We start from the raw sequence: 16,411 nt of genomic DNA, 5'->3' as shown, positions 1-16,411 counted from the left end.
ATCCCATGAATTTGGATCCATATTTAAATGTACAATAGAAATTCAAGCCTGAACAGCTAAGTGAATACAGCCACACTGTGAAGAGATAAGCTGTGAATGAATAGCTTAATTGGGCACTTGCAAAATTAACTTGTCAAAAGTAATTACTCTATACATGATCCAACTGGAAATGTTTTATATCAACCACAATTTGAAAGAGTATTTATGCTATTCCTTGGCCTTTAAAAGATACATTTACAATATGCTGATTATTTACTAAGCTACTATCATGCATTTGCAAACCTTTCAAGCATTCTGGTAAAAAGAGACAACAAATTCATTTTTGTCCCGTTCCAAATAGGTCAGCAGATACACAGACTATATTTTTTATGAAAACTCTAATTCTTTCTTCTCCTCGTTAGAGTAAAATCATCCTGGCTAAAGGTATATGTTTGTTTTCTGTGTGTAACAATAAAAATGGATTTTAAATTAAACAGCTGGATATTGGGAAAGACCAAGAAAATACAATGACAAGTTAAGACACACAAGCAAGTGTCCATATTTCAAAAGACTATAAGAGAAAAAAAACCCACAAAACCACACATGCTTCGAGGAAGAAGATTCCAAGAGGAAGTAAAAATCTCTCCCTCTCAGGACCTAAAAGAAACAGCAAGCTTTGCATAACCCATATAGAAGTAATAAAACGCTTCCTGAACTACACAGTTCCCATCTAGTACCATGAGATAGAAGATCATAATTGGAAAAATAGAATGTGTTGATACACAGATATATTTCTTCCAGCCATGCATAAGGCAGCTGCATACCTATTCAAAATAACCATTTTGCCATTGAATTTCCCTCTCAGTAACGCAGGAAGCAGTAATCCAAAGTGTGTCTTTGAGGCCAGGTACGTCACGTAACCTTCAGATACACAGTCGCCACTCCAGGCCTGGCCTAGCAGAAAGGTTCTTCTGTACATGCTGTAAAAACACAAGAATTGTCTAGTGACTTAGCAGAGTAGCCCTTCTCCTCGTACACATACTACCCTGATGAAAAAGGCTTCCTATGTCAGCACTCATGGATTCCCTTAATCTACGCAGTAGCAGAAAAAGAAGAGAGATCAAAAGCATTGTTGGAACAAAAGCCAACAATGTATTTTTATGCCATTACCCCTACTTTTGGCCACAACAATGAGCATCAGCAGAAAGAAAAAATTTCTAGAGAGAAAGCTGTGCTACCATACAATAAATGCTAACATCTAGAGAGGAAAGAGAAGGACATATGGCAAAGCTGGAAAGGTTGGTCTCCAAAGTCGCTTTGGCAAAGTTGTTATTGCAATTATCTAACACATGCTACCTCCTTTGGGTTTGCTTTAGCAATGGTTTGGGGAGCCAAACCCAAACCCTTACTCAAATCCCCCAGAGTTTTGTTTGAACAAGGCCTGTAGAAGCAGCCGACAACAGTCTAAGTATCGTGTGCTGCTGTGAATTCCCTGCACATGCTGCTATGCTGGACAAGGCAAGGAGGAAATATAAACTTCAAAGATTATCCAATGTATTAAAACTTAATGAGCCATTGCCCCAATATGTGCACAGCACACAACACCTCTTACATTCTGGCTTCAGACTGCAATTTACTAATCAGCTACTGAAGTTGAAGCACCTCGGTCCCAAAGCAGTTACTGACTGATTGGTTAATAAAAATTTCTACAGAGAGAATTTCACTTCCATAATGGAAGAATTTCATCTAATCTGAGACGATGAAATCACTTGCTGAAGCACTTCAGTCCTAAAGTGATTGACCAGTTAATAAAAGTTTCTATAGAGAAAATGTCACTTCTGCAATGGAAGAATCTAATCTCATCTAATCTGAGGTGATAGACAAAAAAAAAAAAAAACACACACACACAAAAAACGCCTCAACTTCCTCCCCATCCCCCAAACAAAAAACAATCCAACATACAGGACAAACTTCAGACAAAATCAAAAGACCCTAAGCCCCAACTTCTCCCTCCAAAAAATACCTCTTGACCAACTAAACCAAACCAAATATCAGCACTTAATTATTTTCCTTACCTTTAAAATATTGTTAAAATAGGTATTCTACTATCAATGTATTTTATATACTGGCATATGACTTTAAAATGTCTATTGTCCTCAAGACTGCATAATTATTCATACTTTTTTCAAAAAACAGGTTGGAAAACAAACTCTGTGATATAATATGTACGAAACACCACTCCAAGAGCCTTCAATGGGCCACATTATTCCATGAGCAAGGGGTAACTCAGGTCAAGTTCAACAGAAGGGATAACTCCCAGGTGAAGTTCATAACGGAATAAAAAGGCTGTAGCTAGTTATCAGCCTATTTCACATCAGCTGTGACTACTAGTGGGTAGCAGTTCACACCAGTCACCATGAACTGATGGCACCACAGAAAGCCCAAGGAGAGAATAAAGGACTCAAGAGGAAACCCTTGATTGAAATCTGTTGGCAGTACTTTCCATTAGGACACTAGATACACAAGTAACAAAACAGGAAATGTGTTTGTACTGCTTCTGTGTGTTCTGGCCTGTTTTGTACCCAAAGGCTCTCATTTCTCCAGGTTGTCACAATCTGTCTCCACTTACAAGCTCTCAGTTATGCCTGTGACTAACACATCATCTTTACCAGGTCCATGGAGAAATCATAATCTAGATGCAAAAGCAGTGAGTCTGCAGGAAAGGAAAAAAAAAAACCAAAACCCCAAAACTACATCACATCGTGAGATGGATGTTTGATTTCAAGGGCACTAGCATTCACTTTTCATTCTCAGGAGAAGCAATGTTTACATTTTTTATTTCACTATAAGAAAAGGTACCAAGCACATAGGTATGGCATAAATACAGTGCAGAGGGGAAAAAAAAGCCAAACACACATCATAAACATTCTTGTCACTCATTACTAAAAAGCAGAACATAAACCAGATTTTGCTTCGAATGCCACAGGCGCTGTGGGAAGATGAAGACAGCAGTACAGCTATGTAATTAAAAAAAGAAAAAAATTGTATTCCAGAGTAAAAACATCACATCCAGCAGGACAAAGGCTTCAATATGTGTTCTTCAAGCCCATCTGGGTCATACATAACACAATGTATAAATGTATACACTTGAAGGCAAGGAATACAAAAAGTTTTGAAAATAACTAGCTAACTACTGAATCAATCGTAAACTAGTAAAACAAAGGTCTGTGTTGCTGCATAGGGAAAAGATAGGGCTGTCTCACTTCAGGATCTGCAACTTTATTCAAAGCTTTTGAACATTTCTCTGCAGTATTTTCCTGCATTTATATTTCTGCTGTTCTTTTAGTGAAGTAATACATCACAAAGTTCCAGCTGGAAAACAGTTTTAGTTTACATCCTTATTACTTTAGACAATTAAAATCAATCCTTAGCATTAAGAACAATAAAGGCAGCCCTTAGAAGCACCGTGCTAAGTTGTGGAATACATTTTTTTTTAAATAATCACTTTTTGAAATTGGCTTCAACCTACTAGTAATCTCATGTCTTAAAGAAATCCTTCTCTTATAAGCAGCAGCTTGACAGGATTTAACATTTCAGACTATCTTTAGATTGGTTTTGATTAAAAAAATTAATTTTACACTAAACTAATGACATTATTATAACCAGCTTACTCCCAGCATTATGTTGCTTGACAACTCCTTCAAACTATTCTTTCGCTTTATTCATGACAGAGAAATCAATAATAATTGAAGGCTTTGTTGATTTTTAATACCATCTCTTAGGGGAAACACTTTGATGTGTATTCCCAATTTGACTGTTCAGCTAAAATTTTTCTTCTTTAACAAATTTAGCATAGATCTTTGTGTCTATTTTTTCCTAGGTTGGGCTGTCAGCTGGAATCTTACAATGGAGTATATGAAAGTTCCTGTTTGAGTATCAGTTATGTGAAGCTATATGCTGCTGAAATGTTAGACCCATGACGTTTATATATATAAAGTCATAGACTGCTTGCAACAAGAGTTACAGCTGTTAATTTGAGAAGTAACAGGTCTCAGATACAACACAGCTCTTTGAAAATTTCAGTTGAAAATTATAAGCAGAAGAACACTACACAAAAATGCAATGCAAATGAAACACAAGAATAAATTAGTCTCACTTCTACATGCTTTTTCCTCTATTCTCCCTTGTTCTGAATGGACCAAAGTAAAAAACCAAAATCGAGAAAGACATTTTAAAGGTTTTCTTGCAGATACCAATACAATTAGAGAGAACATACTAGTAAATTTTAGATCAGCTGAAATATTAGCCACCACTTCTGCATAATCATCACAGACAGCCCACACATAAGATTCATCCAATAAGTTTATTCGAGTTCAATATAGATGATTTAGCCTAGTCTCTGCTGTTTCCAAATGCAGTTTCCATTGCTTGAAAAATAAACTATGAAAGCAAACCACTATAACATATTCCTTGTAGACTGAACTATATCTAAGTATAAACCTGATAGGGTTCCTGAATTACAGCTCAAACATTTAGAAAACATTGTGCATTATAGCAGGTCCAAATCAAATGGAGCGATCACCCTGGAGGTAAATCATACCGATTTTCAACTAAAAGAGATGAATCTGTAGGAAACAAGGAATCATACCAAAGGTAGCATAGGCTCATAATGTGGATTTTTCAACAACTTAATCAAGATGCAATACCAAGACCACAGTGATATGCTAGGAAATCCTCTTATGCCTACAATAGTGGAATTTCACACAGGAAAAATAAGAGTTTAATTTATTAAACAAGAAGATTAGGATAGTACTCACCCTCAGACAAGGTTAGTGGCACTGGACTTCCTCAAACACTGCCTCTGCCAAATGGGTTTTTGTGGAACTCAGCTACCACAAGGTCAGTAACCACTTCAATTCCAGCTCAGGGTCCCGAGACAAAGAAGTGTACTGTGCACCTAAGTGAGAGTTTTCAGGATTGCCAGCAACATTCAAATCACAGGTGTAGCCAATACTCAGTGCAGTGCTCCCAGGCAAGACACAACCAGGTGAAAACCAGTACAGAAAGGTGGTGATACACAGGCTCCTCATGGCTGAGCCAAGGATACCAGTTCTCTTCAACAACACAGCCTCTGAGGAACAGTGAATTCACCTTCTACATCAACTCCTATATGTAACTTACATGTTTTCATTACTGTTTATAGAAATTGCTTGTGCATACATAATTTTTGTGGGTTTTTTTTTTTCCTAGCCAAGTCTGGTCCTTATTTTCACTCATGAGTTATAAAATTTTGTTAAATAAAATAAAATGGCACTATGTCCCAATTAGGAAATTGATGACACTTTGTACAATAATACACTTTGATACATGACCCCCTCAAATCACAAGGCTGTTCACGTTACCCAATCTATCACTGCATGCATGCATACACACATGGTCAGCAGATCATACAGGCAGCTCTATTAGCTCCCTATATACTCTTTCCTATGGTCAACAGAAATATCCTTTCCCAATCCTCAGGATCAAGTACACATTTTTGTATTTGCCATGTCCTATTACTGGTAGATAGACAAGTTGAATCCATATTCCAGACTGAAAATCATTGTCACTATTAGCTCAAAGTTGCAGGACAAAAAGAAAATTTCTTTCTTTATACCTGTAGAGGAAAAAAAAAAAAAAAAACTTTCAAGGTATAGGAGTGATCCTAGGGGCCTAAAAGTTTGAAAACATCCCTTAACATAGTTTGCTTCCAAATTTAGCAATCTGCTTCATTACTCTTCCCTGTTGGGCAATGTCTGATTTTTTGATAGACTGTGCATCTACTCTTCCAAAAGTCACAACCTCTGCTTCAAAATCTAACAGAGGTTCCTGTCTGTTCCTCATTTCACAGGCTGAAATAAGACACTGCAGGCAGCCTGTGAAGTATCTAACAAACACCCCAGTCTGAATATCCCATTCCCTGCTATACCAAAAGGAGAGCTCACAGTCCACAAAAGGAGTAACTATGCGTGCCAAGTATGACTTGCAAGAAAATAGATTTTAGAGCTCACACCCTAGAAACTAAAATTCAGTGGGATCTTCTTTCAAATAAATGGGAGAGACTGCTTGTTTATGGCTTAGATGATATGCTGTTGGGTTTTTGTTCTCTACAAAATTCCAATTTCCTCTCAAACATTGGTTAAATTCTTACAGTAACAAGAGACTCAGAGCAAACAGTACCCTGGGTCTACCCTCTCTAAGATATGAGTCTACATAGTACTGAACTATCATAGCACAAATCTTTATGCAGTGCTATTTTCCTATTCCAAGCCACAGCATGATCTACAAACACACTGCAATACGGAACAAATATGTAGCCTCTCCCACCTCAAAGTAAGCTGCTGGGAAAGGCAATTATTCCCTGTGATTGAGCAGCTTCCTGTATCTGGATGTGTGAGCTTTCATTTATTACCTACGTGGTTACCAGCAAAAGGCTGCAAAGGAAAAGGTTCTTCTAATGGGATTTTTTTCTGAGAAAGGAATTAAAATAACATCGACACAATTTAAATCACAAACAATGGCACTTCCCAGTCTCCCTCTCTAAGTAAGACAACACCTAATACAGCTAGAAGTTCCAGAGGAATTGTCTGGGATGGATTTCAACCCTTTTGTGTTGTCTACTCCCCTCTAAATAATATGACCAAAGGGCAGAAGTCTGTGCAATCAAGGCACAGTAAGGCTTTAAGTAACATGATTTTAATATTCATTAGGTTTTAACTTCTTGGTGACTATTTATGAAATCTTCTATTACATCAGGATAACAGGCTTAAAAGAAAGTCAAATAATCTCAAACTTACCACTTTTACATCAGCAGAAACACTTCAGAACTATATTTAGAATCTATCCTGATAGCTGGGTTGAAATGACCTGCCAATCCCTACCTCATAGCAAATAATAACTGAATCTAGAGTTCATGGAGGACAATTGTAAAGACAAGGAATTTGTCACAGAAATAAAAACCACATACTAAAGCTTCAGTCTGAAATGAATTTTTCATCACAATACATTGCAAAGGCCCCTGCTAAGTCCAAATGAAAATGGGGTTTTCCTCAAATCAGAATTATCAAAAGTTCTTAAATATTTCATTGGTTTAAAGACTGCTACACTGGCTTTATATTAGTTTACCTCATATGTGAAAAAGTTTCCAACAGAAGAGAAGGAAGAAGGCCACTCCAATGTTCTTTCCATCTCCACAACATGTAAAAGATGACCTGTGGTCAGTTCTTCTCTATTGGAAAGGAACTTTTACTTGGTCACTCTTTGTTGTACAAGGGAAGGCTATTTCCCAAGAAAAGGAACGTGACAGACTAATTAAAACAAGATATATTGCACAAGTACCTACAGATCAGTGTCTACGGAAGGGATCTCTCAACTGGTTCTTCTTATAAAGCACTTCCAGTTAATTTAACTTATTTAAAATATAAACACATCAGAAAATTAATGCTATGAAACATTGGTTATAAGACATTTTCTTACTTGGGTAAATTATTTTCTGCACGACTCAGAGCCAGTCAGCATCTCATATTAGAGCTTGGAAAGACAAGAGGTCATAAAGCTTCCAAGACGCTTTCAAGTGCTTGTGTGCACCACTGTCCCCTGCTGGAAGAAACCGATCTCACTGACGGGTTTGTGACTGATCAGCTTCTCTTGGCGGTCGCTGACATAGCGCAAAGATGACATAAGCAGCAGCTCATGTTCATTCCCATTTAAGCTCCACAGGCCTGGGGCTTGGGATAGAAGGTCGCCAATTCTATCATTTGTGCAATGTAGCTGCGTAAACATTAAAGATGTTTGCGTGTGCCCTGGACAAGACTCTTTATTACCACATACCATCCCCAGGCCTTGCTGAGACTTAACCTGGCTGCTCTACGTATGAGAAGTTAAGCTCCAATACCTCAGCCGCGTGGGACAGCATCATTTGATGCCCAAGGCTTGCAAAAGGCCGCCAATAAAACAGCAGCTGGTTTTACGTCAGCGTGAGCCCAGAAGAAAACCACATACAACCCATTTTGGGGGCCTGAACCACCTAAGGCGTTCTAAACAACAGCCAAAAGCAATCCTAGCTCCTCGCGCCCGCATTCCCGGGATAGTCAGGGGACCTGCGGACCCAGTTCCCGCCGGCGGGGCGGGGCGGGGGCGGTGCCACCGCGAGCGGCCTGACGGGAATTGTAGTCCGCCCGCAGAGCCCGCGCTCCGCGCAGCCATCCCGGACTGCGTTTCCCAGGGGGTGCTGCGGGCGCCTGGCAGCCGCCGGCAGGGCAATGGCGGCCGTGGCGGCGCGGGGGTGCGCAGGGGTCTGGCGCCGGGCGTGGCAGCGCGGCACGGGGAGGCCGGGGGCCGGGCATGGTCCTTCCCCCCGCGGGCAGAGGGCTGTCGCCTGTAACGCGAAAGGCGGGGAGGTGCCGGCGGGGAAGAGCGGGTACGGTGCCGGAACGGCGCGGGTAGAAGGGTCGGTGGAGCTGATTCTGTCGTGGGGCGTCCCGCCGTCGGGGCGGAGCCGCGGGGCCGGCTCTGGGGCCCCGGGCTTGGGCACGGGAGCGGCGGTGACGGCAGCGGGGTCCGGTGTAAATTCCGGGTTCTGAGCGGTGTAAGGCATGCACAGCTTACTGGCAGCTGGCAGCGCCTGCTCAGCACGCGTTTATCTCGCACCTTCCGCAAAGCGCACACGGTAATTGCTGCGGCAGTGGGGCCGTGACCCCCTGACACGCTTGGCTGCGATAAGAGCGTGCAGCTCACGAGGCCTGAGCGTTCACGTGTGCCGAAAATGGACAGCGAGGGCCGCACCAGCTTTCATGAGCGTGTTTTCAAGGGTTATTCTAGTCCAAAAGAGGCTTTTTCTTCCAGTGGAGTATTGTGAGATTTGGGCAGTGTGCCTGAAACAGCATTTTATTTCGGCTGCAACTGAAAATCAAGACCTGAACAAGTTCTCCTGTTCTCTGGTGTGCTGGGAGTTTCTCTCTACACAACTGATTACTTCAAGAAAGTTGCGCAGGGAAGTAGCTGCTGATTCTTTAGAGACACAGATAAACACAGTCCTTGAACAAACACAGCGAGAAGTTCCAGGTGCCTTATCAGTGTTGTTAGGAGGATTGAAGGACTGACTGGCGCATGTACCTTTTTCTCTGAGTGTAAGCCAAGGCACCGATTCAGCAAAGCACCTGGTGTAATTTTTAATACCATGTTATGACAGAAAGGCATTTCTGAAGAATGCAGGAAACAATAGAATAAATTTGCCTCTAAAATGTAAAAGAAAGCCCACATTATTTCTTAAAACTTGAGGCATCTGTATGATTAGTTGAAAATACCAAAGAATAATACTATTTCAGTAAAAGAAAAATTACTAGCTTCTTTAAACATCTGAACCTAAATCTTTTACGATAATATTCTTCTTCCTAAAGCATCAATATAAGTGGCATCCGCATCACTAGTTTGCTGTTAGTAGGGATGTCCTCCGCTGTTGGAGGGCCGATGGAGAACTAAAACCTTGGCAATGGAGAAAGTTCACCTTTGGAAGGAACACTGTACTTGATATATTTGTTTGATGTTTTTCCACAGCTTGCTATCTCCTATAGCTATCTGGGTACTCATACTGCTGAAGGATTCTGCCATAGAAATGTGATTCCATCAATGAAATATTATTTGTGCCACTTCATTTGTTCAAGGCCAGATAATTACTTACAGAAACTGTCAAGCAAGTCATACTTTAAAGATGACCTTTTTCTCTTGTCCATATAAAGGTTATGGATGTGAGAATTGCAATTACTTTTTAGATGATATGGAGAAGCTTTATTCTGCGGAATACATTCAGAGAACATTAGCTCTCTAGTTGAAATTATGATTTCTCTATTACCAGATTACTAATGTTTATGCTAATATTCTACTAATGCTGCTCTGGAGAGCCGCCTTTCCCAGCATGCAAGTGTCTATCTGACAAAGAATACATAATTTATTATGCCACCTGTCTGTTGGAGATTTTTCAAACTACCTGAGAAGTAATTCATATTTATGATGATTTGGGGATTTTCACGAGGCAGCAAATTAGGGTTCATCCAGCATGCAAGTGTGCCTCATTAATTTCTCAGAGATTTCTCGTGTAAGGAAAAGTTAAAAGTTTCAAATCATTAAATTTTTTTATGACATTCTTTTTTGCGTACAACACTGCCATATAGTCCCTGTAGCCTCTGTTCTCCAGTATCGCAGCACAACCTTTTCCATTACAGTGTAGGTGCATTTGCAACATTGTTTACAATGTCTTTACAATCACAATTTAATTTTTGTTAATAAACTAAGCATTCTTAATTCTGTTTCTGGCAGTTCATGGTTTTTAATGTCATCTATATTTAAATTGTTTCCCCCTTCTCTTTCCTTTTCAGCCTTGCTCCGTGGATACCAGTTGTGGGTCTGGAAATTCATGCACAGATCAGTTCCAAATCAAAACTCTTCTCTGGTTCCCAAGTCCAGTTTGCAGCACCTCCCAACTCTTTGGTATCTTTCTTTGATGCCTCTTTACCAGGAACTTTACCAGTAAGTTAAGCTACAATTTCATTTATATCAGGATTAATGTCAGACGACTTTTGTGTATGTTTCTAATATTTTATTCTTCTTAGGATTTGACAATAGTCATATATATGACTACTTTTCCTTACCGTTCTGATTTCTGTTTGTTTCATAACATGAGATGCCTAGTACTGTTTCTTTTCAATTTCCTCACTCCCTAGTTATTGCCTCAGATACTTTATATCCCCTGCAAAGGAAAAAAATCAGGAGTGTCTCTTCAACATAGTAAATGGATTGTGGTATTTCTTTGAGGCCAGAGTGGGTGTGTTTGGTTAGTATGCCACACAGGAAATTCCTTAAATATGAGAGATGCTTAAAGCCCAGTGAGAGAAGAACATCTTTGATTTCTGAGTGGCCATTTGATGTTATTTTGCCATATGTTTGTTTATGTAGCTGTCATTTGCCATTTGGAATGTCTCACTGTGGAGTTACTTTGCTTCCTGAGTAGAAAGTCTCCAATTTAGGAAAGTGTCAACCATTCCTATTTCCAGAGCAAAGCAATTATTAAAAAAAAAGTAATCTGTGTGAAACACTGTGGATTAATAGGTCAGAATAGCTAGCTAGCACTTAGCAATAAGGTTTATTAGTGAAAACATAATAAGTGTTTGAATTCACAGCTTAATTATAACTGTGATGGCTATGACAGTACTGCTGTAAAATTCTCTGAGAATCTAACAAGTTTAACATAAAAATAAAAATTAAAAAAAATTATAACATAAGCTCTTACAATACAGTGAAAATAAATATTGAATAGGCTTAGCATTGCCACATGCAACAAGTGTGCAGAGACTGTAATGGGGTCCAATTATTTAATGCAGAAGTGTTTCACTGACTGTATTCATTAAAGTGCAGGTTTGAATTCCAGTTACAGAAATGTATTTTTAAATCTAGTTGAAACTTTTCATCACCATAAAACAGCCTCAGATAATCTTCTAAAATTGAGAACTAACTTGTGGCTGGATTTCTAGGGTCTCGATGTATGTCATTATCATTAAAAAGAGAAATTTTTTAATTACTATTTTATTTTTATTTCTGTGTTTGCAAAGGTACTGAAAACTAAGGAAGTGAAGTTTAGATGCTAATAAAATTGGGATTTCACTCTGGTTGCAGCGGCAATTCAGAGCTGAGTTTCAGATCTGACTATATGGAAATTCTGAAAACTTCATGGAGATAATGGGAATCTTATGCAATCACTTGGTTTTAGACGAGTCTAGCTAGACTTAAAGACAGAATATTAGTTCCTTTCATTTGGGAGCAGGGCTAGGTTAGGTAGTCACAAAATCCAAACAGTTGAAGATTCTGGTTTTAGACCTTCTACTTAATCTTCTGTTAATGCACAGAAATTCTCTTGAATTGTCTACTGCTTATATTCAGTCAAGTAGAAAAGCTGTTCTTGAGTGAACAAAAATGAATATTTATGAGGAATTTAATTTTTCTGTATGTTACTATTTATCAAGGGTGCAGTGTGTGTGTGTGTGTGTGTGTCTTTTCTCTTTATTAATGAGGTTTTAAAACAAGGCTTGGTATGACCTTTGTGAGAAGACCTCAGTACATGTGGGCTTTGATGAAGACTATAACTGCACCTGAGAAGAAAAAATCCAGAATCGTTAGGTTAATTTTAAAGTAGCAATGCTATGTTAGGTTCTACCAGCTGCTTTTATCTATACAAAGAGAAGAAAGATTTTTCTTACTGTAGTAGTGGTGAAAATAGAGTTGAAAGTGGATGTTACAAAATACATGTTTGTGCATGTTAGAATGTGATGCAAAATCCAGTCAGTAGTCATAGCTTTACTTTCCCATTGTACTTGCTGCACAGGAATTAATGTGAGAGACCAGCATTTGTTCTGGAATCAGTTGGGCTTGTTTTCTGTATGTAAGTTTGTACATGGCAATAGTATCTGAAGCAGAATTGGATTTTGGTAAATTTTGAAAGATGGAAGGTCATTTTTGAAAATTGGAAATATTTGTAGAATAAACCCAAACAAAAAAAAAAGCCATTTTAACAAATATTTGGTTATTGCCTGATAAGACTACTTAGAAGGTAAATATTCGGCCTTTCCTTTGGATGCTGTTTTGTTGAGAAATGAAAAAAATAGCAAAGTTTTTATACAATAGTTGTGCTGTCTCTAGAAGAGAAAGACTGCTGTTTTAAACTGAGAACTATAGGGACAGTTTTCAGTGTCACAGGGATTTAAATTTACTGTGTGACTACGAGGTGGTGGTGATAGAGAGCCATGCTAGTATTTGTTCCTTCACAATGGGACCAGAAATGATGGTGCTAAAGGGAGCTTTTCAGGTTGCTGTGCATTTCTAGGTCACCAGTAAGTGTTGGTGTGAGCCTTTGCTGTGCTCTGCACAGGAGAGGTGAAGCTAGAAGAATGTGTTTAAGCCCTCCATCTTTCCTCTTTATATTTGCTTCTTGTAAGGTTAATACAGCTTATTTTATGCTTCTGCTGCAAGTAGGCCTTGGGAGGGTCATCACAGTGGAAGTGGCATAGCCATTTCACTGTGTTGTTCTCATAAAGTGCCTCTGAGAGACAGCTACAGGTGAGAAGAGCTATGCAGGTGCCCTTCTATTTGGCATGAGATGGAAAAAAATTATTATAGAGTAATAGAATTATGAGATGGTTTGAGTGCATGGGACCTTAAAGAGCATCTGGTTCCAGCCCCGCTACCATGGGCACACCTTCCACTAGACCAGGTTGCTTACAGCTCCATCCAGCCTGGCCTTGAACACTTCCAGGAATGGGGTACACATAGCTTCTCTGGGCAGCCTGTGCCAGTGCCTCACCACCCTCACAGTCAAGAATTTCTTTGTAACATCTAATCTAAACCTGACATGTGTCAATTTAAAACCATGTCCTATCATTCCAGGTCCTTGTAAAATGTCCCTGTGGCTCTCTTGTAGGCCCTGTTTAGGTACTGGAAAATGCTGTAAGGTCTCTCCAGAGCTTTCTCAATGCTGAACAACCCCAACTCTCTCAGCCTGTCTTCATAGAAGAGGTGTTCCAGCCTTCTGGTCATCTTCATGGCCCTCCTTGGACCCTCTCCAATAGGTGTCCCTCTTATGTTGGGCGTCCCAGAGCTGGATGCAGCACACGAGGTGGGAACTCACAAGAGTGGAGTAGAGGGGCAGAATCACCTCCCTTGACCTGCTGCCCATGGGGCTTTGGATGTAGCCCAGAACACAATTGGCTTTCTGGATTACAAGTGTGCTTTCCTGGCTCATGCTGAGCATCTTCTCAACCAACACCCCCAAGTCCTTCTCCTTGGGGCTGTTCTCAATCCATTCTCTGCCCAGCCTATATTGGTGCATGGGATTGCCCTGATTCAGGTGCAGGACTTCACGCTTGACCTTGTTGAACTTCATGAGGTTTGCACATGCCCACCTCTCAGGCCTGTCCAGATCGCTCTGGATGGCATTCCTGCCCTCCAGCATGTTGACCACACCACACAGCTTGTTGTCATCAGTGGACTTGCTGAGAATGCACCTGATCCCACTGTCCCTGTCACTGACAAAGATATCAAACAGATCCAGTCCCAATAGCAACCCCTGAACACCACTCGTCACTGGTCTCCACCTGGACATTGAACTGTTAACCACAGCTCTTTTAGTGCCACCATCCAGCCAATTCCTTGTCCACTGAGTTGTCCATCTGCCAAATCCATGTCTCTCCAGTTTAGAGACAGTGATGTCTTGTGGGACAGTGTCAAATGCTTTGCACAAGTCTGAGTAGACAATGTCAGTTGCTCTTATTATCCACCAACTCTATCACCCTTTTGTAGGAGGCCACCAAATTCATCAGGTGTGATTTGCCTTTGTGAAGTTTTTTGGCTGTCAGTAACCACCTAATTATTTTACATGTGTCTTGGCATAGTTTTCTTCTGCTCCATAATCTTGCCAGGCACTAAAATAAGATGGGCCAGCTGAGACTGACTGATGTGTCAAACCTTTGATTAATAAAGGGGGTTTGGAAATAGCAGGACTGCATGGCACATCCCATGCTAATCGGCACACTTTTTGTGCACTGTGGTGATGAAGCCCCTCACCACCAGATGTGATAGCATCTTACTCAAATTACTACAGCGCTCTCCTTTCTTTGGGACTGCATCTGACTAGATACATTTCATTTTATGTAATGCAATTTGCAAAAGCCTGGGGCTTTTACCTTCTGAATGGACTTGGCAATGATCTTGGCTTGGTATCTTCAGAAGACCTATTATAAAGGAAATATTACTCTATACATGGTAGCAAATAGTGCATTATACCTGCAGACTGGACTAAAATTCTTCTGAGGATCCATAAAGGTGGTTGCCCTCCCAATCCAATTTAGCCTCTGAAAATTCTGAGAGGCTTTATAAAGGTTTTTAAAGCTAAAACTATGCTCACAGAAAAAGAATCCATGATTATCTATTTTCATGATGGAGGTGGCTGACTAAAAGTTAATTATAGCTCAGCCACAGAAATAAGATAGTAGATCTAGCAGCTAAAGGCTGAAACCTTTTTGTCGGTGCTTAGTCTTTGTCGCACATTTTACGTTTGTCTCCTGCATTAGTGAAGTGAAACCGTGATCCTCTTGTAGGCAGTCGTTTGTAGGCAAGTATATAAAGAAATAATCTAGGATTTACATAACCAAGGTTTAAATTAATAAGATTTGAATGAATATTAGCCCTACAGTCTTAAATATTTTGAACTTTTTGATATCTTCTCATGCATTTGAATTTCATTCTCCTTGTAGTGTGAACAGCATCTGTTTTATCTTTTTTTTACAACAGACTTTTCAGAAACACTTGGTAATGATCAAGCTCTTTTTCCAATGAAGAAAAGTTGAATACCTTCTGACCTCAGAAGAAACAGAGTAAGAGCTGTAGAATGTCATGTGAGATGCATGGTTTTATCTGAACAAATAATTTTCTCCTTTTCCATCTGTAAACAGTATAGAGGGGCATGTTTTAGTTCTGCTTTATCTTCTCTCACTTGTATAGTGACAGTTGGGCAACCAGATCACTCCTTTTCATGGGAGAGTGCAATGCTAGAGCAGCTTTAGCCCTTGTCTCTTCTGGCAGTGCAGCTCTGGCACCTTCAGCTCCAAGCTCGGGCTTGTCCGGAGCTAGCAGATGCTGGCGCAGCACTGCGCAGTCGCTGACAGCGTGTCTGTCAGGCTGTTGCCTTGCAGTGCTGGGCTGCCCAGGCATGTGACAGGGCTAGTACCAGTTTGGGATTAGAGAGGGTGTTTCCATCTGTTCTTGGCAGTGGCAGGTACCCAGTGTTCTTCTAGATGTTTTGGGTGATGGATTATCAGACTTAAATAACATCTACAGTTCATCAGAATATACAGGATTTATCTGATACGTTTTCTTTCAAAGGCTCTGAGAGGTTTGTGTGAGATTTTGGTGGATCTGTCTGTCAGCTATTCGTACTGGAACAGAGACAGCATTTGAGACCAGAATTTATACTTTATACTATACAAAAAACTAGATTTTTTTGATATCCTGTGCCTGTTAAATCTGGAGATTGCAACAGCTGCTTTACCAACTTGTGATTTCAGTTTTGTTTTGACATTCCTGCCGGCATGCATGTGAATTTACTCCCTTCTTGTACTACTTTGTTTTGAAAAAAAGCCTGCTTCTCAGCTTGACTTTTGATAACTACAGTTTTAATTGCATGCACATTTCATGGGGAACTGAACAATCTTCTGATCATTGTATGGATGTTTTTTTAGCTTCCATTACATAATTTTTCTTCTTTTCTTTGAAACCATATGATGGCTAGGTTTTGTATCCATGAGCTCTCCTAAAATCAGTGGCAATGCCTGATGAAAGAATTGAGTTCATG

At 40.0% G+C, this 16,411-nt stretch overlaps 1 protein-coding gene across 3 annotated transcripts in view; it reads left to right on the top strand.

The window, feature by feature from the left end:
* The first annotated feature begins 8,246 nt into the window (after positions 1–8,246).
* The window catches only part of GATB (glutamyl-tRNA amidotransferase subunit B), a 42,953-nt gene continuing 34,788 nt past the window's right edge, over positions 8,247–16,411 (top strand). For 2 of the 3 annotated variants that reach the window (XM_042050031.1, XM_042050029.1), the window contains exons 1-2: positions 8,247–8,467; positions 10,392–10,542. In XM_042050031.1, the coding sequence (XP_041905965.1) occupies positions 8,280–8,467; positions 10,392–10,542 (339 nt within the window). In that variant the 5' untranslated portion in view covers positions 8,247–8,279. The remainder of the gene's footprint in view (positions 8,468–10,391; positions 10,543–16,411) is intronic. The other variant, XM_042050030.1, reaches the window with a different exon arrangement.

This window comes from Corvus kubaryi, unplaced genomic scaffold (genome assembly GCF_017639235.1).
Source record: "Corvus kubaryi isolate FWS band 111438036 unplaced genomic scaffold, C.kubaryi_AGA036_p1.0 71, whole genome shotgun sequence".
Classification (NCBI taxonomy): domain Eukaryota; kingdom Metazoa; phylum Chordata; class Aves; order Passeriformes; family Corvidae; genus Corvus; species Corvus kubaryi.
Note: the sequence above shows the minus strand (reverse complement) of the source record. Positions and strands in the feature narration are given on the sequence as shown.